The sequence below is a fragment of the Nansenia antarctica genome, assembly GCF_963989245.1.
Source record: "Nansenia antarctica genome assembly, chromosome: 5".
Lineage (NCBI taxonomy): Eukaryota > Metazoa > Chordata > Actinopteri > Argentiniformes > Microstomatidae > Nansenia > Nansenia antarctica.
The window spans coordinates 31,465,180-31,488,223 of NC_137690.1; the positions used below are offsets into that span (position 1 = coordinate 31,465,180).

The 23,044-nt window shown below is 45.7% G+C and overlaps 2 protein-coding genes across 2 annotated transcripts; one reads left to right on the top strand and one right to left on the bottom strand.

Moving 5' to 3' along the window:
• The first annotated feature begins 241 nt into the window (after positions 1–241).
• Positions 242–17,520, top strand: ankle2 (ankyrin repeat and LEM domain containing 2). The gene is made up of 13 exons (XM_080533039.1): positions 242–256; positions 1,981–2,460; positions 3,090–3,284; positions 3,697–3,890; positions 13,390–13,578; positions 13,715–13,837; positions 13,962–14,025; positions 14,123–14,307; positions 14,445–14,551; positions 14,676–14,866; positions 15,185–16,103; positions 16,237–16,368; positions 16,549–17,520. The coding sequence occupies exons 2-13, from the start codon at positions 1,986–1,988 to the stop codon at positions 16,760–16,762; spliced, it is 2,988 nt and encodes a 995-aa protein (XP_080389165.1). The 5' UTR covers positions 242–256; positions 1,981–1,985; the 3' UTR covers positions 16,763–17,520.
• A 1,279-nt stretch (positions 17,521–18,799) lies between these two features.
• pgam5 (PGAM family member 5, serine/threonine protein phosphatase, mitochondrial) lies at positions 18,800–22,649 on the bottom strand. Its single transcript, XM_080531240.1, has 6 exons — positions 22,190–22,649; positions 21,453–21,625; positions 20,816–20,941; positions 20,341–20,429; positions 19,822–19,955; positions 18,800–19,561 (listed from the first exon to the last, which is right to left on the bottom strand). The coding sequence occupies exons 1-6, from the start codon at positions 22,417–22,419 to the stop codon at positions 19,411–19,413; spliced, it is 903 nt and encodes a 300-aa protein (XP_080387366.1). The 5' UTR covers positions 22,420–22,649; the 3' UTR covers positions 18,800–19,410.
• Positions 22,650–23,044: the final 395 nt, after the last annotated feature.

Sequence of the window (23,044 nt, forward strand, 5' to 3'; positions counted from 1 at the left end):
AAGTGTTGTATATCTGGTTATTTCTTCATAAGCATTCCATAAGGTACCAGTTTGTTTCATTTTTTTTATTATTATTAAATTCCTTAATTCAAATGCATCACCCTTCCCACTCCCCCTCATGACATTGATCCCAGAGGACCATAACAACCTTTTTTTTCTTTTTCTAAAGCGGCTAATTGTGATCAGGCATCATGTTAGTGGACCCGTGGGGTCCTTCCTCGGTACGTTTGAACCCGTCGCGGTGAGGCCAGGAGGGGTAAGAGGAGGCGGGCACGCCAGCTTTGGTTGTTTGGACATTTAAATTATCGTGAAATGAGCTTTACAAGTTCAATATGATTACTGGTTGTATTGACAACATATGTCTGTATGCTGTTCAACTCGTTGGTTCAACCACACGTGGCTTTGAGCTCACTAACTGTCGGTTAGCATGGTTAGCATAGCTTCCTCCGTCACGCACCTGTCCTGAGTGTCGCCTGTGTGGAGCTCAGAGAAATATGAACGTATGACAGTTACTATCTAGCCATACATGTCCATATCTCCAGCCATGTGTTATTTGCGCGGTTGGTGGATGTACAGCTAGTATTGGCATGTACCACCGTTTCACAGACAGAATGTGTTTCCAGCTGCCAAGACAACCCAGTGGCTAGCGATGCAGAACCGCTCACTCCTGCAGCTGACACACACAGCTGGCATTTCAGCTTCTTGCTCCTAACGTGTATTCTATTATTTACAGACTCTTGGTTGGCAAGCAATTGGTTTAATGACTTAATGACTAGCCAGCAGCGTATTGGCCTGATGGCTTATACCGTTCAGCAGTCCTAGTGACTACTAGTCCTACGTGGTTTTCAACACATCAGGAGGAGGACTCCCTTGTTCGGATCATTTCCCGCACATTTGCAGTCAGAGTGAGTGAGCTATCTTTAGTTTCTAGCACCACCTCTTGCTTGGTATCTGAACAGTGAGCTTTAGATGAGCTAGCAGGTCTTCTAGCAGCACCTCCAGCTGGTCTGAGCAGTGAGCTTTAGATGAGCTATCCTAGTTTCTAGCACCACCTCTGAGAGCATGATGAGCCCTCCCTTGGACCTGCGCATGCGCACAAGATGTTGTAAACAATGAGACGCTTCCAGACCGTCTCAAGCATTGTGTCTGTTTCAACAGTTTATCTTCGCAGATTAAACAATGACATTACAGATCATGCATAACAAGCAGTTAAGATGATGTCCGGTAAGTAGGGAGATATGACATTGTCATGTGATGTCACCATATCAAGATTGTGTCTGCATCATCATCATCATCATCATGGAGACATGAGATCCAATTGTAAAAGCACGAAAACAGCTTATCAGGGAATGGCACTTGGGCGTGACAGCGTGCGATCGCGTCGGCTGAGATTGTAGATATGCCCATGCCTCCTCTCAGATCTGGGACGTTGAAGAAAACAGCGAACGGAAAAGGTTCGCTTCAAAACGAGATATAATTCCGTCTATTCCTACATTTTGATCGCTCGTAATCACCGCGGCTTGCATGTTGGTTCATCTTCACACAAGTTCCAGTGTTGGCTCTTCACACATCACAGGCCACATGTGCAGTTAGAAACGCATAGCTTGGTCAGTCTTGGTTGTCACTTGGGAGACTTGATAATCGACAGAGGCTTTCAAACAGTTCGGATCTATTTTTGGTGTGAACTTATTATGGGCAATAGCCTTTTAGTTAGACGACTGAAGATGTTTGATTGTGGTACGATAAGTGTAGTCAATGTGGTCGAAAACAGAACACAATGTTTTGCTATTGCAAGCTTACTAAATCATGCAATGTATTTTCCCAGAATGTTTTCTCTTCAAAATACAGTCAATCTATTTGCTCTGCTAGGCATGCTGAGAAATCGCACAGGCTGTACTTTAACCATTGCTGTATGTACTGCATTGTCACTATCATTGTAATCCATGTTAAATGTGATGCTGCTCGGCCCTCTGTCTCCAGGTAGCATGGAGGCGGTTCTGAGCAGGCTGAGAGGGCTGACTGCCGATGAGTTGTGGGAGGAGTTCACCAGGGCTGACCTCAAGTGTGGCCCAATCACAGCCACCACCCGCGCCATCTTCGAGAGGAAGCTGGCGCGCTTCCTCGCTGGAACGGAGGGCAGTGCCACAGGGACGGACAGCCACGCCAACGCGGGCACAAGCGGCGCCAGTGCAGATCAGGCCAAACCCGTGCCATGTGCCTCCCCAGCACCCAGCCACGCTCCTCAGGCTGCCAGTGATGAAGTGGACTTTGGCTACGGTATGGGGCTCAACCCCCCGGAGGAAGAGGAGCTCACAGTCAGGACGAGGACCCCGTGCAACGCCAGCGTGGGGGACAGCGGCTGTCAGTCGAAAGCGGAGACTGCTTCTAAGACGGCGCAGGTGTCCCCGACGTTCTTCTACGGAGTGTGTCCGCTGTGGGAGGATGTCTTGGCGAGAAACGGTAAGGGGCTTCTCAGCCCGTCTAGTTTACCGAAACCTCTGGGTTTTAGAATTATGATCTGTAAATCAGAAGGGTTTTATGGGATTAATCTTAATTTTTTTATATAGTTATAGGTTTGGGTAGCCTCTCTGGCACCTATATTTTGGGGACTTGTGCATAGTATACTATCCCCAACATATTATTCTTCACACGTACTGTAAATGCAAAGGCAGAGCCTCTGCCTACTGGTATAGTCTTATACATAATGACTGAAACCCTGAAGAAGGCAGCTCGCTGCCAAAGCGTCAGTCCAATAAATAATTAGCATCGGCGCAAGAGCGCGCAGCTCTTTCTTTCTTTTAATAGCCCTATATAAAGCCTTTCATAGAGCCTCTAACGGTCAGCCTTTATCTCATTTTCGATATTACGATCCGCGGATGGATCCGTCTGAGGCGTTTGTGTTGACGGGAGGCCAAAGTCTGCTCTGAAAAAGATGTTTGTTGTTTGTTTGTTCATGACTGTGCCGTCCAGAGGTTACCTCATGTTTTATTGCTCCAGTCCCCATGAACGTTTTTAACAGTGCCTGTAAATGGACATCCGTCCAGGCGAGTTGGCAGCTTGACCTCATGTTCCTTCTGTTCTCCTCTCAGAGAGGGCACACGTGTACGGCGACAAGAAGGAGGCGCTGCAGGCAGTGAAGATGATGAAAGGAGCTCGCTTTAAAGCCTTCGCCAATCGAGAGGACGCCGAGAGATTTGCCAGGGGGGTCTGCGACTACTACCCCTCTCCCAGTAAATCCGCCCCCTGTCTCTCTCCCGTGAAACCGGGCCTGCTCTTCTGCAAGGGTGAGTGGTTGTGTTGAGGGCGGCCATTCTTGTTAGAACAAAATAGAGAAAAATGGCTTCCGGGACTTATTTTAGCGTTACTTGAGGAATACGTTCACTCACTCCCAGTCTCCGTGTACTGACCGATCTCCCGATGCCATTGTTTCTATCCATGTCTCCTATTTAACCACCGTACTGTATTATATTGAATTTTATGTCATCGTGCTTTGCACAGCATTGTTGCACTATTGAAGCCACTGTAAAATCACTTTATTACTTGTAGGGTTACGTATTTTGCTTATTTACTTACTACTATTGTGATTTTGTCTCTGAATGCTGCAATGCCAATGTTGCGGAACCAAAGCCAAATCATTTTACAGTACAGTGAGATGTAATAAAAGCGATTCTGATTCCTTGTTTGTCCACACATCAGACAACGCTGCTGTAGCCGAGGTGGACACTATCAACAGGGAACGAGCCAACAGCTTCAAGAGCCCCCGTACCCAGGACCTGACGGCCAAGCTGAGGAAGGCCGTGGAGAAGGGAGACGAGGGGGCCTTCAGCGAGCTGGTCTGGAGCAACCCACGCTATCTCATTGGCTCAGGGGACAACCCTACTGTCGTTCAGGTGGATTTTCTTTTAATTTCATTTAGTTTGTTATTATACAGGAAAAGATTGAAAGTAACATTACAGATGTTAAGACGTGTTACAGTTAGACTGGCCTGACTCAGTTAAAACTGGTTTGCAGCAGGTTCCGGCTCTGCAACAAGACAAACACCTAAACAATACAGAAGGTATTCTCAATAAGGTGAACGACGTGACGTGAACAAGATGGCGGAGTAGAAGCCTCGCAGTTACTCTCCCTTAAGTTTGTCTGAGCAAACATCTATATTTCTGCTACGAAATCTGATATTAACCTACACCAGTTGAAAGTTTATTAGCCTGTTTAGTACTGTCCATAATGGCTAGCCGTACGCGCAAAAACAAAGATCCTTTGGTCATGCCGATGGACGGCGACGAAAACTCAGAGAGCGCTCTCACAGTGGCCTCTCTCGAGGCTACACTTAAACGCTATTTCAATATAGCGGAGAAAAACTCTAACGACCGATTCGACCGGCTGGAGACTCAGCTGGGAGTCATGGAGGCAACCCTGACCAAACACGATAAGGAGATTAATGCACAACGCACATTCACCTCCAAGCTACATGAGCGGGTAAAGGACTCCGAGGTCACTACCTCGCAACACACCACATCCCTAGCTCAGCTCGAATCCAAACTGGCATCCTTCGAGGATAGGAACAGAAGGGACAACCTACGAATGATCAATCTAAAGGAGGGAGAAGAATCGGGGAATGCAATGTCCTACCTCACTGCCAACTTCCCAATATGGTTCCCCTCCCTGGCTGACAAGCCGCTGGAGATCATGCGAGTTCACCGCACCGGGTCTCCTCGAGCGTCTTCACCACATCCCAGGTCCTTGATCATTAAATTCCTTCGCTTCACAGACAGAGACCGCATCCTCCAAGAATCAAGGAAAACTCCCGTGGAGATCGCCGGGCGCACCATCCGTTTTGCAGCGGATTACAGCGAGTACACTTCTAAACTCAGACGTCCCTGCTATCCGGTCATGCACCGGGCTCGGGAACTGCGCTGTGAGGCATTCTTGCTGTACCCCGCGGTCATCAAGCTCATCCACAACTCTGAACACCATCTATTCCACGAACTATCAGAGGCAGAGAAGTTCCTTTCTTCACTTGAGGACAATTCCTGATCGGGGTAAGGCTCTTAACAAGAGCTCGCTCTAGACTTTGTTTTTCAAACGATAACTGTTGACGATAACATGCTGGACTTGTTTACTTCCTGGTGGGGCGTTACTCACGGAGGACGTCACTCCAATGACTCTCTTTGTTTATTTCTATCGTGTAGCAACTCAGTGAGTGTAAATCCGGCTGACATCGCTGTAAAACCACTATAGTTATTATTTTTGCTCTCTATTTACTGTAAATGCTGATCCAGCTGTATGGTGGCTGACTGTGTGCGACACATTTCGCAATCTGAACTCTATGATAGGTTGCTGACTAATCAGATTGAATAGCGTTATAATAGCCTAATGTTTTAAGTTTGCCTGTTCCACACAACCTTGCTTATTTGAGTATTTTGAACATATGGGGTGTCCCAATTTACGTATGACATTAAAGATAGCTTGAACACAATTATTGTTTTTTATTATAGAACTGAATTAATATATAATGTCATTGCTGATGGCTTTATAACCCCAAATGATACTTGAAAATGATTTCTTTTTTTCTTTGGTTTCTAATTCTGTATTATCATTATTTTTTATTATATATGGTAATTACTCAAACAAGGAATAGCTACAAGGGAGAGGGAGGGGTATCTGACTATCTTTTCTTCACTGTCACTTTTTTTGGGGGGAGGGGGAGGTTGGGTGGGCTCTGGATGGACCTTTTTGTCCATTTATTTTTTGGGGGGGTTGGGGAAGAGGGGTGCCGATTGGGATTAGAGGGTAAGGGGTGGGTGGGCTATGATCATGGGGCTTATGGGGGGGTTGGGGGGGAGGGACAGGATCCTATGGTTGGAGCTCTTCGGTTAGTATCTTTCACTTTTTTCTTTTACCAAGATAGCTATGACTAACATTACACTTCTGTCTTGGAATGGGCGGGGCCTAAATATCCCTCATAAACGCACAAGTACCTTAGACTTCCTACAGAGAAAAAAGATAGATGTGGCCTTCTTTCAGGAATCTCACCTATTGGAAAAAGATGTTAGTAGATTACAGAATAAATATTACCATGTAATTGCCTCCTCCTCAAATACAAAAAAAAAAGGGGAGTAGTGATCGTTGCCAAGCGCAGTTTTCAGTTTAAAGATCTAGGATCTGGGAAAGACTCTGAGGGCAGAGTAAGCTATATAAAAATGATGGTAAATGATAAGAAACTGGCCTTTGTTTCAGTATATGCACCAAATTCCTTTGATATTGGCTTTTATGACTACTTAACTAAATTGATGTTTGATCTATCTGATTTTGGTTTAATAATAGGGGGTGACTTTAATGCTGTATGGCTACACACGATGGACAGAACTGGGGTTAACGAGGGGAGAGAGCAACACCTGGCGTCCTCTGCACTAAGGAAATGGGCTAGTGACTGTGCTGTGGTAGATGTCTGGCGTTCTTCTAACCCCTCCGTGAAAGAATTCACTTGTTTCTCCTCTCGACACAGATCATTCTCTCGCATAGATTATATTTTTATATCCAAACATCTGTATGATAAGACATCAGATTTTAATTTACTTCCTATGTCTCTCTCTGACCACAGGGCGGTCTTTGGCAGAGTAGCGATCTCCTTGAAGCCTAAAAGGGCTCCTCGCTGGCGCTTTAACTCCACCCTTTTGCAGAATGAATCATTCCTAAAGGAAATGAAGGAACAACTTGATGAGTTTATAGTAATTAATAAGCCATCTGTGGATGATCCTGGTATTCTCTGGGATGCGGTGAAGGGGTTCATTAGGGATAAAACTATTGGTTTTGCCTCTAATCTACACAAATCCAGATTAAAACATATTCAAGACTTAGAAAAGAAAATTGCTGAACTGGAGATCACAATGACTCCGCATGTTACCCCTGAGCTAGTTCTTGAGAGAGAAGTGTTATTTAAAGATCTTAACCATCTTCTCAGACATAGAGCTGATTTCCTCATTCATAGAACTAGACAAAACCATTACTTGCACAGCGCACAGCCAAGCCATTTACTAGCCTCAAAACTTAAAACCAATGAACAACTAGCAAACATCTCTTCAATTAAAAGTTCTACAGGTACTTTGTGCACTGATCCAACAGAGGTTAACAATAACTTCTGGGCATTCTACTCGGCTCTATATACCGTATTTTCCGGACTATAAGTCGCACCCGAGTATAAGTCGCAGCAGGCCAAAAATGGGCCATGAAGAGGAAAAAACCACATATAAGTCGCACTGGACTATAAGTCGCATGGTTCAAGGGAACGGGCTTGGCGGAATCAGCGGGGAAAGAAGACCATGAAGCGCTACCGGAAGTAGCAAAATGCTACTCGCGGGTACAACATTGCAACGTTAAACAGCCTCTGGAAGGAATAAATGACTTTAATATCGTTTCTAACGTCCATAACATTGTGTATAAGGTCCATAACATCATGTTTAATGTCCAAATTGTCGTGTTTAATGTCCACATTGTCGAGTATAATGGCTATTCTATCGCGTATGAAGCGCTACCGGAAGTAGCAAAATGCTACTCGCGGGTACAACATTGCAACGTTAAACAGCCTCTGGAAGGAATAAATGACTTTAATATCGTTTCTAACGTCCATAACATTGTGTATAAGGTCCATAACATCATGTTTAATGTCCACATTGTCGTGTTTAATGTCCACATTGTCGAGTATAATGGCTATTCTATCGCGTATGAAGCGCTACCGGAAGTAGCAAAATGCTACTCGCGGGTACAACATTGCAACGTTAAACAGCCTCTGGAAGGAATAAATGACTTTAATATCGTTTCTAACGTCCATAACATTGTGTATAAGGTCCATAACATCATGTTTAATGTCCACATTGTCGTGTTTAATGTCCACATTGTCAAGTATAATGGCTATTCTATCGTGTATGAGGCGCTAGCGGATTTACTCCTTGGTTCATGTCAGTCAGAGATTACCGTATGTCAGTTCATGTCAGTCAGAGATTATGAATTATTGATATATAAGTCGCACCTGACTATAAGTCGCAGGACCAGCCAAAGTATGAAAAAAACCGCGACTTATAGTCCGGAAAATACGGTACTTCTGAGATTGATTATAATGATCAAGCTGTTAGTTCTTTCTTGAACCCCTTACAGCTCCCCCAGCTTTCCCAAAATGACTCCCTTGATTTAGATTCTCCTATTACGCTATCTGAACTATACAAAGCTCTTTCATGCATGAATAAAGGCAAGTCACCAGGGTTAGACGGTCTACCACCTGAGTTGTATCTGGCCTTTTGGCCCCAAGTTGGCCCCTTACTGTTGGGAATGTTTCATTCTGCAATCAAAAATGGCTCCTTCTCCAAAAACAACAATATAGCTATAATCTCTTTGCTCTTGAAAAAGGGGAAGGACCCTACTGACTGCGGAAGCTATCGCCCCTTGTCAATTTTAAATACAGATACTAAACTGTACGCCAAAGTTCTAGCCTCTCGACTGGAACCATTTATGACTACCTTAGTGCATGAGGACCAAACAGGCTTCATTAAAAATCGCCTTGCCTCAGATAATGTTCGCCGCCTTCTCCATATTATTGACTCTTCGAATATTACTGATTCAGCAAATGCTATTCTCTCACTTGATGCTGAGAAAGCCTTTGATCGTCTCGAGTGGCACTTTTTATGGGCGGTTTTACGCTATATGGGCTTTGGAGATCATTATGTGGATATGATAAAACTACTATATTCTAACCCGACAGCAATGGTTCTGACAGGGAACACATGCTCTAAACAGTTCCCAGTATCCCGCAGCTCGCGCCAGGGTTGCCCTCTCTCTCCTTTGCTGTTTGCCCTATCTCTGGAACCTGTGGCCCAGGCCGTTCGCCAGTCAGTCACCCATGATCCTATTACGGTCCAGAACACCAAACATCACATATCTCTGTATGCTGATGATATCCTTCTTTTTATTCAGAATATCCCTCAGTCACTCCCTCACCTTCTAAACATCTTTAATAAATTTAGCCGAATGATTTGGCGGGAGGGACATTTGTGGGAGGAGGGGTAGGTGGGGAATTATTGGGGTAAAGGGAGATTGGGAAGGGAAGGGGAGGGGGGGGGGGGGTTGAAAGGTTTATGCGCATTTTGTATTTGTACTGGTAAACCGTATTTTTGTTATTCTATTTTCTCCTTTGTTTACTTGTATGTTACCACTCCCCTTGTTTTACTCCCTGAAATAATAATAAAAAATGTATCACAAAAAAATTAATAATACAGAAGGTACAGTCGGGAATGATCACATAGGGAAGACGACAGGAAAACATTCAACAGTTACACAGTATTAAAAGGAGAGGACAACGGTTAGTGAGTAAGACGGTATATGTGAGTTGGATCAGTGGTTGCAGGTGTATCCTTCCATCAGATGGTGTTTATACGCCTGTTTGAAATGTGCGATAGAGGTTGTTTGTCTAATGTAATATGGGATGTCATTCCAGATTTTGGTGTATGTGTGAAAAAGTGATCTCTGACCATAGTTGTTTTTGTAAGCTAGGACTGGGATAAGTGTAATTGATCTAGTTTATTTATTTATGTATTTACCAGGGACAAGTGCACATTAATCAACAAATCAGTTTCCACATCAATGTAAATGCCCCAGTTAGCTCATGAGCTAATTTCCATCTGTAGTCTCTGAGCAGGCTATTACAAAATGAATGGTGTAGTGTCATCAGCAAGCACAACAAAGCAACAAAACAGGCAATACACTACATGACAAGACAAGACAAAGCAAGACAATACAAGACAGTGTTTCCTCCAGGAATTTTTACATTAGTGGCGGGTAGCCCTGTCCGCGCGCGTAGCGTGCGCGTTTTTCCCCCCGCGTGCACGCGCATGAAACGTGCATGCGCGCTCACAACAACGACCTAATTTCAACCAAAACTAGAGGCAGGATGGCAAAAATAAAATAAAAAATATACAGAATATAAACTTGTGACTGACAGTCACATACACACACACAAAGATCATCAGCTATAATATAATACGAAGTAGGCCTACATGAGCACAAAAGCGGCTAATGTTACTGATTAACTGTTTACTGTAGTGCCGAGAGACTGAGTCGTAGGCGGCGTATCAAATGACAAAGCTAAACGTTTAATGAAGGACATGAACGATTGTCAACAACACACTCAAGCAGTAAATAGAACAGACTAAACAACTTGGGTACTACGCACTCAACTGCGGACGGAACAATACTCCCAACCCATAGTTCCGTGCGTGAATTATATCAACCCACCACATTACATAAGTAAAATCACAGTCAGATGGAGCATTCGGTAAACAGCTGAGTATCAGCTGAGTTAAAGAAAACAAACTCTTACCTTTGATGACACCTACATGAGCCCTGTTTTCCCGTACTTCTCCTGTGTGTCTCTTATTGTCCAAATGTTCCCAGAATTTTAGCTGCATGTTTTTCCAGCATGTAATTCCGTTGTCAATAAAAAAATCGACTCCCCTTCTTTTCCCCTTGACAATACTGTGTCGTTGCTAAAGTGACGGCACATAAGAATCGTTTTTTGACTTGCTAATGTCTGCTGATACACCAACACAGCTAGCCGATGCTGATGGCTCTCCCGCTGTAGTTGTAGCTGGTGGTGGTGGTGGTACCCCGCCATAAACGTTGTTAGCTTGATCCACCACCTAGCTCCTTTGCCAGCCATGCAGTTTCGGATCACTCATAGCCACTGCTAGCTTCAGCAATGTTTGAAGTGTCTGGGACATCTTTTTTCTTGAAAAATCCATCCATCTGTTGCTGTTTTCGTTTAATTTTTCGAAGTTATTTAACGTGATATCTTATTTGTGCACCTAGCTAGCTAGATCAGCTTTTTGTATCTTTTAGATGGTACTACCGGTGACTTTTAGCCCATTATTTGCGAGGAGAAAACACAGGCGCCCGAGCATTTCGGCAGGTAAGACTGCTGAGCAGGGATGGTTGAGTCTGCACGGTTCTCATGCCGGTTCACATTTAGACCAATCAGGAGTAGCTCTTGTGTCACGTCGTCAACTGAATGTTTAATGTAATTAATAGGGATGCTCCGATTTATCGGCCACCGATTTATTTGCGAGGAGAAAACACAGGCGCCCGAGCATTTCGGCAGGTAAGACTGCTGAGCAGGGATGGTTGAGTCTGCACGGTTCTCATGCCGGTTCACATTTAGACCAATCAGGAGTAGCTCTTGTGTCACGTCGTCAACTGAATGTTTAATGTAATTAATAGGGATGCTCCGATTTATCGGCCACCGATTTAAATCGGCCGATTTCACTCCAAATGACTCGATCGGTGATCGGCAAAAATGGCCGATCGCAAAAAACGATTTTTTTTTCTTTTTCTTTTTTTCCTGGGGAAGACAGATAACTGAACAGAAAACATAGGAGGACGTAACAGTATGTAAACCATGAAGGCCACGTTTATGATGTCTTTTATACAGCCATATCGACTGACTTGGGCTTCAGGCCCTAACTGGGTGATAGGCCAGACCTTTACTATGCCATAAAAATGGGTCTGCGTTTGCTTGATGCCTAATGGATCAAAACTTTTGTCTAAAAAGCAAAAAATATTTAGGCTATCCAGTCAGTTATGTATTTAAAAAAAAATCGGTATCGGTTGATCTTGAGGAAACAAATCGGTGATCGGTATCGGCCCCAAAAATCCAGATCGGAGCATCCCTAGTAATTAATCTGATTTTGGATCAGCGGTTAGAGAGAGATGGGCGTGGATTTAGGTGCACTTTTAGTCAACATCCATTATAGCGCTGATCTAGGATCAGATATATTTTAATCAGCTAAAATGTTCAGAGGTGGATCTTCATATTTTTTATTTTTTTATAAAAAAATTAAAAACAGTGTTTACGAGGAGTGCCTGAAATGAGTATGATTACTCATGATCACAAATTTGGTTTAGTTTAAGCCACCCCTTAAGTTTAAGTTTAAAAGTTAGAAAGCTATTGCACTGTCTTAGATCAGTAGGAAGGGTATTCCAGTAATGGATGGCTCTGACTGAGAAGACTGTTTGCCCAAACTTGCTACGTCTAAATGGTACATCACAGTCTCCTCTAGTAGTTGCCCTTGTTGCCCTGCTATTACTATCCTTCTGAGTTATAAAGCAAGCCCATGAAGAACCTTAAAAATTAGGCAAGCATCTGCAAAACGTTTAAAACTAACAAAATTAAATAAATTGTACTTTTGTACTATATGGCAATGGTGGTAGCTATTGGCCTTTCGGTCAAGTGTCTTTAACGTTTTTTTGATGCGTTCTTGTCTTGTATTTGTTTGTATGTCTTGGAAGTAGAGCCGTAAGTGTTGGTGGGTTATTGTTTAAGATCTGAAAGAGAGATTTAATACCTAGATTGTTTGTGTAGTTCTGAAAAGTCAGGGCATTGGAGTGTGAAAGTGAAGTGCAGTGAGTCCAAGAGGGAAGGTTGCCGTGGATCTTGTCGGCTCTATTATATAGTCTTGCTATTGGTTCAATGATTTCCTTTGAGGTGAAAATTGGGAAATTGGGAGACAGTATGATATTGTTGAGAGAATGATATAGATATGATGAGATATGGTCTAGTCTTGTTATAAACATACCATTTCTGATTTAACTTAGATCTGACTTAGATTAACGTTAGATTGTTAATGTGGTTTTGATAAGTGAGGTGTGGATCGAGGAGTACTCCCAAGATTTTTGTAAGTTTCTGTGATGTTTAGTGTTTGATTTGCAAACTGTATGTGATCAGACATAGATGTAGGTTTTCTAGGGGACTGGAAGTACATGCATTCAGTTTTCTTGACTTTGATAGTTAGGTGATTAGATTCCAACCAGTCATGTAAATAGTGAAAGTCAGAAGAGAGTTTTGAATTTATGACATTAGGGTTTGAATCAGAAAGGAAAATGACAGTGTCATTAGCGTATAGTAGACAGTTAGAGTATTTGCACACATTTGCTTGGTCATTGATATACAAAAGGAAGAGTAGGGGACCCAAGATGCTGCCTTGTGGGACTCCCATATTATAGCTTATGGGGGGAGATGTTACATGGTCGATTTTGGCCACTTGGGACCTATTTGACAGATATAAGGAGAGCATCGTTACCACAGAGGAGGAATGAGCTGAGTTTGTTCTGCGGAATCTGATGGTTCACTGTATCAGTGATACAGTACTGATCTTTGGGTAGCTGGAGGACTATCCTGGATAATGGGCAGGAAACAGCCAGGAAATACTCTCATTGCGCCTGATGATTGCACCGTTCATGAGGACAGAAATGATGAATGAACCAGTTATACATCAGTCCACAGTATCCATTCCGCTGGTTCCTCTCACAGTAAACCCCCCCTCCTTTCTATTGGCTGTGTGTCCTCAGGAGGGGTGCCGTTATAACGTGATGCATGTGGCGGCGAAGGAGAACCAGCCGGGCGTGGCCCAGCTCCTGTTGGACACCCTGGAGAACCCCGACTTCATGCGTCTCATGTACCCCGACGACCAGGAGGCCATGCTGCAGAAACGCATCCGCTACATCATCGACCTTTACCTCAACACCCCCGATAAAGCTGTGAGTCCTCTTCTCTCTCCTTCCCTCCCTCCCTCCATACGATGCTGCCACTTTTGGTGTGCAGCTAACTATTCGCGTTGTGTTGCCAGTTCTGAAATGGCTATGCTAATTCTCGATGTGATTCTGTCTGTTGTAGGGCTTTGAGACTCCTCTCCACTTCGCCTGTAAGTTTGGTTGCCCGGAAGTGGTGAATGTCTTGTGCTCGCATCCTGATACGGATAAGAACTGCAAGAACAAGTATGACCAGAAGCCATCTGAGGTAAGTTGCCTCCAGACATTTTGCATGATGCTTGAAAAAGTGATTGCTGTTTCTGATCAACTGCACAAATGATCCACACAACGGTTGTATTTTCTTGAAATTCCTATGTTTTCCTCCGTGTTAGGTGATTTGTGAAAGAAAAAATAAAACCCATGAGGTGAAACAGAAGATATGTGACTATTTGGAGGGTGAGTGCACTGCCTCACAAAACACAGGAGTTCCGTTTTCCAAATGTTTCCCTGTTTTAACCTCTGTTCTAACCCGTTGTCACCTCTTCTCTCTCAGATCGCTGTTATATACCTTTACTGAGGGCCACAGACAATTCCTCTCAGCCTGTGATTGGTGCTGCCTGGTCACCTGAGCCAACGGAAGCTCTGCCACAGTCCATGGCTCCCCGCCACACGCGTGGGAGTCCCATCGACCCAGTGATGGCAGTCAGGGCGTTCGCTGGCCCACTTAGCCCGTCTAAGGTCATTTTCAAGCCATCATCTCTTTCCCCCATTATAAATAAGTGCTTATCTTGGTGTCTTTAGCGAAGAGAGATGTGTGTGTGTGTGTGTGTGTGTGTGTATATATATATAACAGTGATTGGTGTCCCTCCTTGCAGGCAGAAGAGTTTCGCCGCTGTTGGAAGACCCCCCCCAGAGACAGGGCGGACCACTTCCACCATATCCTGAAGTCGGACCCTGACCGTGGAGCAGAGAGAGTGGGCAGGTGAGTCTAGACGAACGCACGACCCAAGAACATTCTAGAACATCATGTATGTGGTATAGAAATCCTGTTCTGATCTGGTGTAGAAGTAGAAGCTCCAACAGCGGTGTGTGTTTGCCTCTCGTAGAGACCTGGCCCGTGAGCGCGGCCATCCCTGGGCCGAGTACTGGGACTTCCTGGACAGCTTTGTGGACCTGTCGTCGACGGACGGCCTTCGCAAGCTGGAGGAATACCTCAACAAGAAGGACTTCAGTGAGCGTGCTCACGAAGAGGCGGGAGAAAACGAAGCCAGCAACAAGTTCAGAACTCCCTCGCCGGGTAATATTATCTTAACCAGTACTCCCCTAACGCGGAAGACCTGCTTCTGGTACTGTAGGGAAATAGTGTATTTCGGTGGTTATTCCTACCTTTTTCATCACCATTGGTCAGAAATACGCTGTTAAAGGGACTATACAGTCAATATGTAGTACTAATCCACTTTGACCCAAAGAGAAATGGAAGAACCACCACATAGAAGAACTAATTCAGAATCAACTTTGGATGGATGGATGGATGGATTTGTTTTTGGTTGTTTTTTTTGTTTCCATTGAATGAACACCAACCTTTTTTCCTCTGTCTTCCTTCCTCCACGTTCAGGCAAACCCAAGAAGTTCTGCAACTCCATCTCCGTGGGGGCGTTCCTGGACGAGGGCGACGACATCAGCCTGGAGGAGATGAAGAACCGGCAGAACGTGGCGCTCACCAGCATCATCACCTCCTCCTCCTCCTCCACGTTGTCCAAGGACGGCCTCCTGAAGGGCGCCGTGGGCGGCCGCGAATTCCACATCCTGCCCGTGTCCCACCACGGCGACGACCTCATCGAGACGGCCGCAGAGCACGACCTGCTGTGCTCCGACAACGGCCTCCTGGCGCCCGTCTGCAAGAACGGCCTGTCCCCCTCCACCGCCGGGGATAGGACTCACAACGGGGACAAGGTGTCCCCCCGCTCCGCCGCCGCCTCCTCCTCCTCCCCCTCCTGCCTGCTGTCGCCCATCTCCAACCTGATGGTGGAGTTTGAGCGGATGTCCCTGCAGGACGGGGTGGACGGGGGGGGCCTCTGCAGAGAGAGGAGGAGGAGCGGGGGCCACCGGCACAGGGAGGCCCGGGACGCAGAGCTCTCCGCCGGGGTGGGCCGGCTGTCGCTGGGCGGTGGCGCCAACCAAGAGGACGCTGTGTTCGAGAGGGGCTGTTCGGACCCCGGGGAGGGAGGGGGGGGCCCTGTGTGGAGGGGGACGTGTTTGAGGGGGGAGGTGGAAGGAGAGGGGGAGGACAGCAGGTCCAGCGGCAGCTCGGAGGAGTACGCGCTGGCGGAGGAGAGTGCGGAGGCGTCGGGCCAGAGGACGAGGGGCCAGGCGTCAGGTCGGACGGTCTGCGCCAGGTCCAAGTCGTGGGACCACGGAGGGAGGGATCTGAGCAGCTCGGGGTCGTCCGGCTCCTATAAGTCCCTGGACAACTCCCACGAGTTCCTTGCACCAAGGACCCCATCCCGCTTTAGGAAAGGACTCTTTATTGAAGGGTGAGTGGTCATGGGGATTCCGGTCTTATTAAGTTCTGGGGCTATGAAAATGGCGAGCCGTGGAGCGAGAATGAACTGGTGAGCTGTTCATGAACGAAGAGGCAATCTCCTTCTTTTGTTCTTGTGGTTTCAGGGATTCACCAACCAAGTTGGACAGAGAGGTCCTGTCAGCAATAGAAGCCATAGATGTCGACCCCCTGAAATTTCCCAGCATTCAGAAGTGGAAGAGCACAATGCAGTCATACACCTCATCAGAAATGCACAGGTCCAGAGGGCAATTCTTCATTGCAAGACATTATTATTATCATTATTATTTTACATTAATTTCTTTAACTCAAAGGAAGTAACCTGCTGACCACTTGTCTACACCACTAGTACAAAAAAGAAAGTATTGAGTGTCGTCAACTGGATAATAGTTGTGATGTTGTTGGTGTTTGTCTTCCAGCTGGCCCAGCCCTGCGGTGGTTAAAGGTGGACCCAGAGTGCAGCCCTACACCCCAGGCTCTCCTGTCAGCGGCCTGGCCTCCCCAGCTGGCCGCCTCACCTTCAGCCCCGCCCGGCACACCGGCTCCCCGGATTTCACCAGCCCCAGCCGCTACAGCCCCGCACACGCCAGCTTCATCCAGCGCATCCGCCTCATGCACTTCAACGACCCCTAAGCCCCCGCCTCGCCCCAAGGCCAACCCTCTCCTGGCCGACCGCCCACCCCCCTCCCAGCCAGACACCATACAACCCCAGCATGGTGGTCACACCGGCGCTCAGAAACCACATACCTAACAAAATATGCACAAGTGTCTTGAAGATTTGTATTAACAATGTATGGTGCGTCTATATATTGCATACAGGACGCTCAGTCCATTGGGTTGTGATGTACACTCAAGACTTTTAAAAGAAAAGGAAAAAAAAAGAAAGAAAAGAAAACAACAGGTTTCCTTTACGATGTACTGTATGAGTGTGGACTTTGTTGAATTGACAGTAATTATTCATAGTAAGTGTGAAGCACCTGTATCATAGTTCAGTCGACTTTTTCAATAGCCAGTAATACAGCCACCCGCACTCCCCAAAAGATTGAGTAGATGTCTGTTTAACCTCACAATAGAATCCTCAACAGGATTCAGTAACTGAAAATAGGAAATGTTTTTTTTAAAAAGGAAAAGAAATGTCAATATTTTAATGACTTATTTTTGGTATGTCAGTCAGTAGCACAAAAGCAACTTTTTATTGTGTGTAAACAAACTGCCAGTTCCTATGTTATTCTCAGTTCAGGAATTGCCTTACTTTTCTGAAATGATGGACCAGTCTCCAGTCAGAATTTGCCACATCCTGTCCAGTTTGTTCAGTCAGTGTAGCTCCATGACAGCAAACCACAATCTGCTGCTGTGTGTTACAAGTGGCTGCAAACATGGTGGGGAAATGCTAAAACACTGAGTTCTTCCATGTTTTATTTTGTTATTTAATCATAATAAAAAATGAAGTTCATTTTCCAGGTACCAATGTTTGTTTGTCCATCATTTTCATTTTGATGTTTAAATCATGACACTTCACTCTCCAACGCTAAACGTTGAAAGCTCAATTTTCATGGAACTCTTCTCTTGGCTTGTTTGAAAGTTGCACAGTAATATTAAACTGTACATAACAGGTTGCTGCAGAGTACAACAAAGTCGTTTTACTAATGTGTAATGGCTGACTGAATGAATGTGCAAGAACCGGCCGTCTGAGCCAAACTCACAGCTCAAGATCCGTTTATAAACTGCTGTAAAAGAAAGGTCTGCCAGCAAAGCTGAATTTAGAAACCAACCGCTGTCAATCAAAATACAAGTTAAATCACTCAACTACAGATAGGTTGTCACTCTGGGTCAGTATGAGAGGAATTAGTATATTGAATGTGAATTAACCTGAAATAAATCTTGATTGGAGGACACAACATATTTCATGGAGAGGATTGTATTGTACTCGTGTTCACAGGTGATGCAGATTTCATTCTGGTCTCTGAATGTTTATGAATGTGGAGTTCTGCAAAATGCACCTAAATACTTAAACATGCGTATTGTGCTTTGGCATTCTGTGCTTTATTTAAAAAAAGAAAAAAGAAAAGATCAACTTTTACATTGTGAATTTCCCCCTCTTCTGTATGTCCAGATCTCTCTTCTGTATGTCCAGATCTCTCATTTGCTCTCGACTAATCAATAAAACTGTTTCCTCACCTTTGAATCGTTTTCCTTTCAGCTATTCTCCTCACTTCTCCTTCCACCCAACATCACTATATGGGTTTAACTGTCATACGTCTCTGAAACCACTGTTACAGACGTCTCGAATGACCTATGACAATGTAACCACCATGCAATTATGAAAGAATAACTTTAATAGATAATTGTAGTCATTATATAATGATTTGGACTTTTGATGATGTAGCATTGGCATATTTGCATTGTTTGAACGGGTCCACAAACCTGTCATGTTCCATGCATCATCTGACGTGTCAGAAGGCCGACGTTAGGGTGCGTTATCTAGCCTATATTTAACCAGGGTCAGTCCCATTGAGATACAATGATCTCTTTTTCAAGGGAAGCCTGGTTGTCATAGCGCTTTGTGATGACAGATTTCTGTTGTCCCAGCCTCCCCACTGCATACAGTTAGAAAGTCGTTGTATAACCGAGGAAATCAATCACAGGCGCACGTGCATTAACCATCGTCTTCTTTATTGCCTGTTTTTTTACTTGACACAACACAATGATCTAAAACCTCATTCAGAGGGCAGCTTGATACAAGTACACATTACAAAACCACTGAGCATGATAAGCATTTACAGTAGCCATACAAATCGAGAGAAACAAATGTTTGGTTTAAAAAGAAAGCAAACTTCAGTCCACTTCTTTGAAATCCCCACACCATGACATTCATAATGAGTGGAGAGCACCGCTGAGCAGTGGCCGTCCTCACGCCTGCTTACAGCAGCAGGTCGCTCAGAGAGAAACCCTGCCCCCCCCCGTCCGCTGGATACAAAACCGGAGAAGGGAACTTTGATTGTAAACTCTCTCTCTCTCTGCCAACGAGACTGTCGTTGGCCAACGATGGCACTGGGAGAGATCCCCACAAAACACTACACGAAAAATGTTAGTATCTCATTGCACGTCGCGAGTTAAATTACAAAAATAACACCGAAAGTTACTTTCAAGACACTTAAGGAGGAAAATAAGTGCTGTTCGTCCTCACCCTTTCGCAGCCGACTTCTGAACCCACCATCATAGTGGGTGGGGCTGGTTTTGAGTGGGCGGGTGGGCGGGCGGGTAGGGTGGGCTGGGGAGCGTCAGGTCCGTGTGAGTTTGTCCGGGGGCATGAACCCTGAGTCTCCCAGAGTCCTCAGCGCCACCCTGCCGCTGGGCCGGATGGTGAGCCACGTGATGCTGCCGTTGTTCAGTCCCATCCGCAGCCAGCCCTCGGGGGGGAACTGCAAAGCCCTGAGGAACCGGGGGGGAGACCCCGTTAGAACAGCAGAGGTGACACTCACCCACAGCACACACACCCACCTACACACCAACACAGAACACACACACACACACAACACACAAACCACGACAACTAAGAAACGCTGTCGTTTCGATTCAGAGGTGAGAGTATTCGGGAGGGTTTCGTTTAACAAGACACATCGTGACGACAAGCAGCACAATTGGGGGGGGGGGTTGCTCGAGCCGACCGACCGACCGACCAAAACACACACCTGCACACAAAATAGCGGATGACATTGGCATGACACACGATGACCTCGTAGCTGTCCTCCTTCTGCTTGGGGTCGGCGCGGTGGATGTAGCGGCGGAAGGCGGCCTCGATCCGGGCTCCGTCTTCGTGGTACTGCTGCAGAGCGGTAAGAGAGGTCCCAACAGCGATACCGTCAGGCGAGGGAGGGGGGGGGGTCTGGGGGTGGACCTCTCATTGGTACACACCACAGGTGAAATACATTGCATTGAATCGCAGTGAATGATGTCGTCTCATTGCATTGCATTGAATTGAATGATGTATTTTCTCTCAGACTGGGGGGTTGGGACACACCAACACCACCACCAACATCATCATCATCATCATCATCATGCGGTCGATGAACACATTTTACACAGACTCCACCAGGACAACAGTACTACAGAAGGGAAAGGGGGGAGTGGACAGACCGATCCACGGCCTGGTGTCAATCTAGAGATGGTGTGTGTGTGTGCGTGTGCGTGTGTGTGTGTCTCTCTCTCACCACGGCGTCAGGCTTCCAGTGAGTGACAGGAGGCACTGGCTCGATGGGCGCACCTTCCCTCAGCAAATCACAGCTCACCAGATCCACTTCTAAACCAATAGCAGAGAGGTCGAGGATTTTTAAAAACATTTTAACCATCCAACCAGCAGACGCTTTTATCCAAAGCGATTTACAATTAGAGATTACAGGGTTACAGTCTCCCTGGAGTAACTAAGGGCTAAATGCCTTACTCAAGGGCACACTAAGTGGCGGTGTTCCAAGGTGGGATTTGAACTCATGACCTTCTGATCACCAGTCCAACTCACTATATCACCACTACCCTTCATTACCCCCTCATTGGATTACAGCCAAGTCATGTACTTCATGGTGACATAATTATCTTTACACCTGAGAGAAACGTAGATGGAAGTGGGGGAAACCATGAGAGCAGAGGGTGTGAATATGTTTGGCCTCCGTGTGTCTGTGTGCCTCGGACCTGGGAGGTACTTGCTGATGATGTTGGCCGTCTCCGTGGCCCTGGCCATGGTGGAGTGGACAATGACATCGTACTTCAGCCCCAGTACTGCCAGTCGCTGGCCAGTAAACTCAGCCTGCTCACGACCTGGGGAATAATCAGTGAGGGGGGGAAAAAAAATCACCAAACACCCAATTGTTTAGTGGGGACCTATGGAACGTTCATACAGGGTCCTATTTAGTAGGCGTTTTCAGTAGACAAGATTAGAAAGTTTGTACAAATGCCAGGATGTCATACTAGATACTTGGTCTTTTCGTGTAGTATGAATTTATGGTACACTATTCAGGAAGTCCTTTCCGATTGTATACCTACAATTCAATGGAGCAGGTAAGGGAGGCTGGGCAGTAGCGAAACTTAACCGATTACAATGAACAACATGGTTAAGCTACAGTTAACTGTTTCTCAGTATGAATGAGGTGTAGTATGTTGACATGTGTCACTTACTTACTGAACATGTAACTAAACAGTAGGCTCTGAATAGCATATAGTAGTAAGTATTAGATACTTTAAAGAAATAGTTAGACACAGTATGAACGTTCAGACATGGCCCATATTGTACTCCAGTAGCCCCACAAGAACATAACAAAGGGTTCTGAACCTAGTGGGGTCAAGATTCTCTCGTTGTCTCCGTTTCCACTCAGGTTGTACTGCGAGTGTCTGATGAGAAGGATGTTGCGTGTGGCTTTGGGTTTGCCGTTCTCCTGCTCGGAGCTCGGGTCTTCGTTGGTGCTCTCCTTCTTCTTTGCGTTCAGCTGTGGGCTCGGGTCTCGTCTGTTGGCACACAGAGGAACCAAGGTGGCTATGAAATGTGTGACTGTGTGACCTGTCAAGTTGTGTCAACATGAGATGTTGTTGGGCTGCGCTCCGAAACGCGTTCTTGTTGCGCTCTATCCAGAGGGGTACAACACCACCAAGTACGGAGGCGTCTAGATAAGAGCGCAAGAACGCATTTTGATGAATGAATGAATGAATGGTCTTTATTGTCATTAATATAGTACAGGTACCATACAACGAAATTTGTGAGTTGGGGCTCCCTTGGTGCTAGGAAAAAAATACTAAAAACAAGGGAAAAGAGCTGGTTTACATAAATAAAGGCTATACACTATACTATACTATACAAATAAAACACTGTGCTGTACTCTATGCTATGCTATAAATATCCTAACATTTCCTATCTCTGAACCTTATGTGCACGAGGGTTGTCATATTGCAGATCCAGATTTTGGAACACAGCCATTCATGTCACACAGCACACGTCCGAGCTCTGTCGAGGTGATGTCGGTGCTACAATAAGCCTGACCTAAACACGACTTTATCAAGGACTCGTCGTCATACTTATCCCAGTTGAAGTCCCAGGCGAGTCCGTTGTTCGACGCGACAGTGTGAGTCCCCGCGGTCGGCTGTGCCGCTTGGAGGACAGTGAATCGACTCCAGCGACCGGTCTGTGAGTCGACTCCACGCCTGTCAGTGAGACACCCACGGGACTCGGCCGCCCCGAACACCAACACAGCGGACCCCCCGGCGGCGAGCCCACACACGAGTCTGAATGTCCTCCGGTACGACATGCTGCTGTCACCCACCCGGCTAGGCGGATCTAGCCTGATGTCGGAGCTATTCCTGGCTGGAGCTAGGCTCGATGGTGACGCACGGCTTGTTGGATTTACTCCCACAATCAGTTCAGTGGAATACGTTTACTGAGAGAGAGAGAGCAGTGTTCTTCCGGTGACAGTTTTAGTCACTAGCTAAAGATAATATAAGAAGTGTTCAGCCACAGTGTGAGGAGGGAGCAGCTTTACTAGCTAGATAGCTAGCTAGCTAATAAATAGGCAGACGTGAGCTACGGTGGCTCGGTGGAACCAAACATAGTTGTTGGGTTGCACATCATACGCGAACGATCCAGACGTTATACTCGAACAAACGGTTGGCCACCAGAGGGAGCTCTGCGCGCACAGCTCGGGAGAGAACTGGGTCTGATGGGACGATTTGTGGCAGATTGTACAGGATGAGGTTATATACGGTATATATAATATATATATATATATATATATATATATATATATATATATATATATATATATATATATTCTTTCTCAGGCTCACAAGAAATATACACATTTCAACAGCAATTAATTGGCCGTGTATCATTCTCCCCCAGTTATAGTAGTAGGCCTAATGTCCATGTCCATGTCC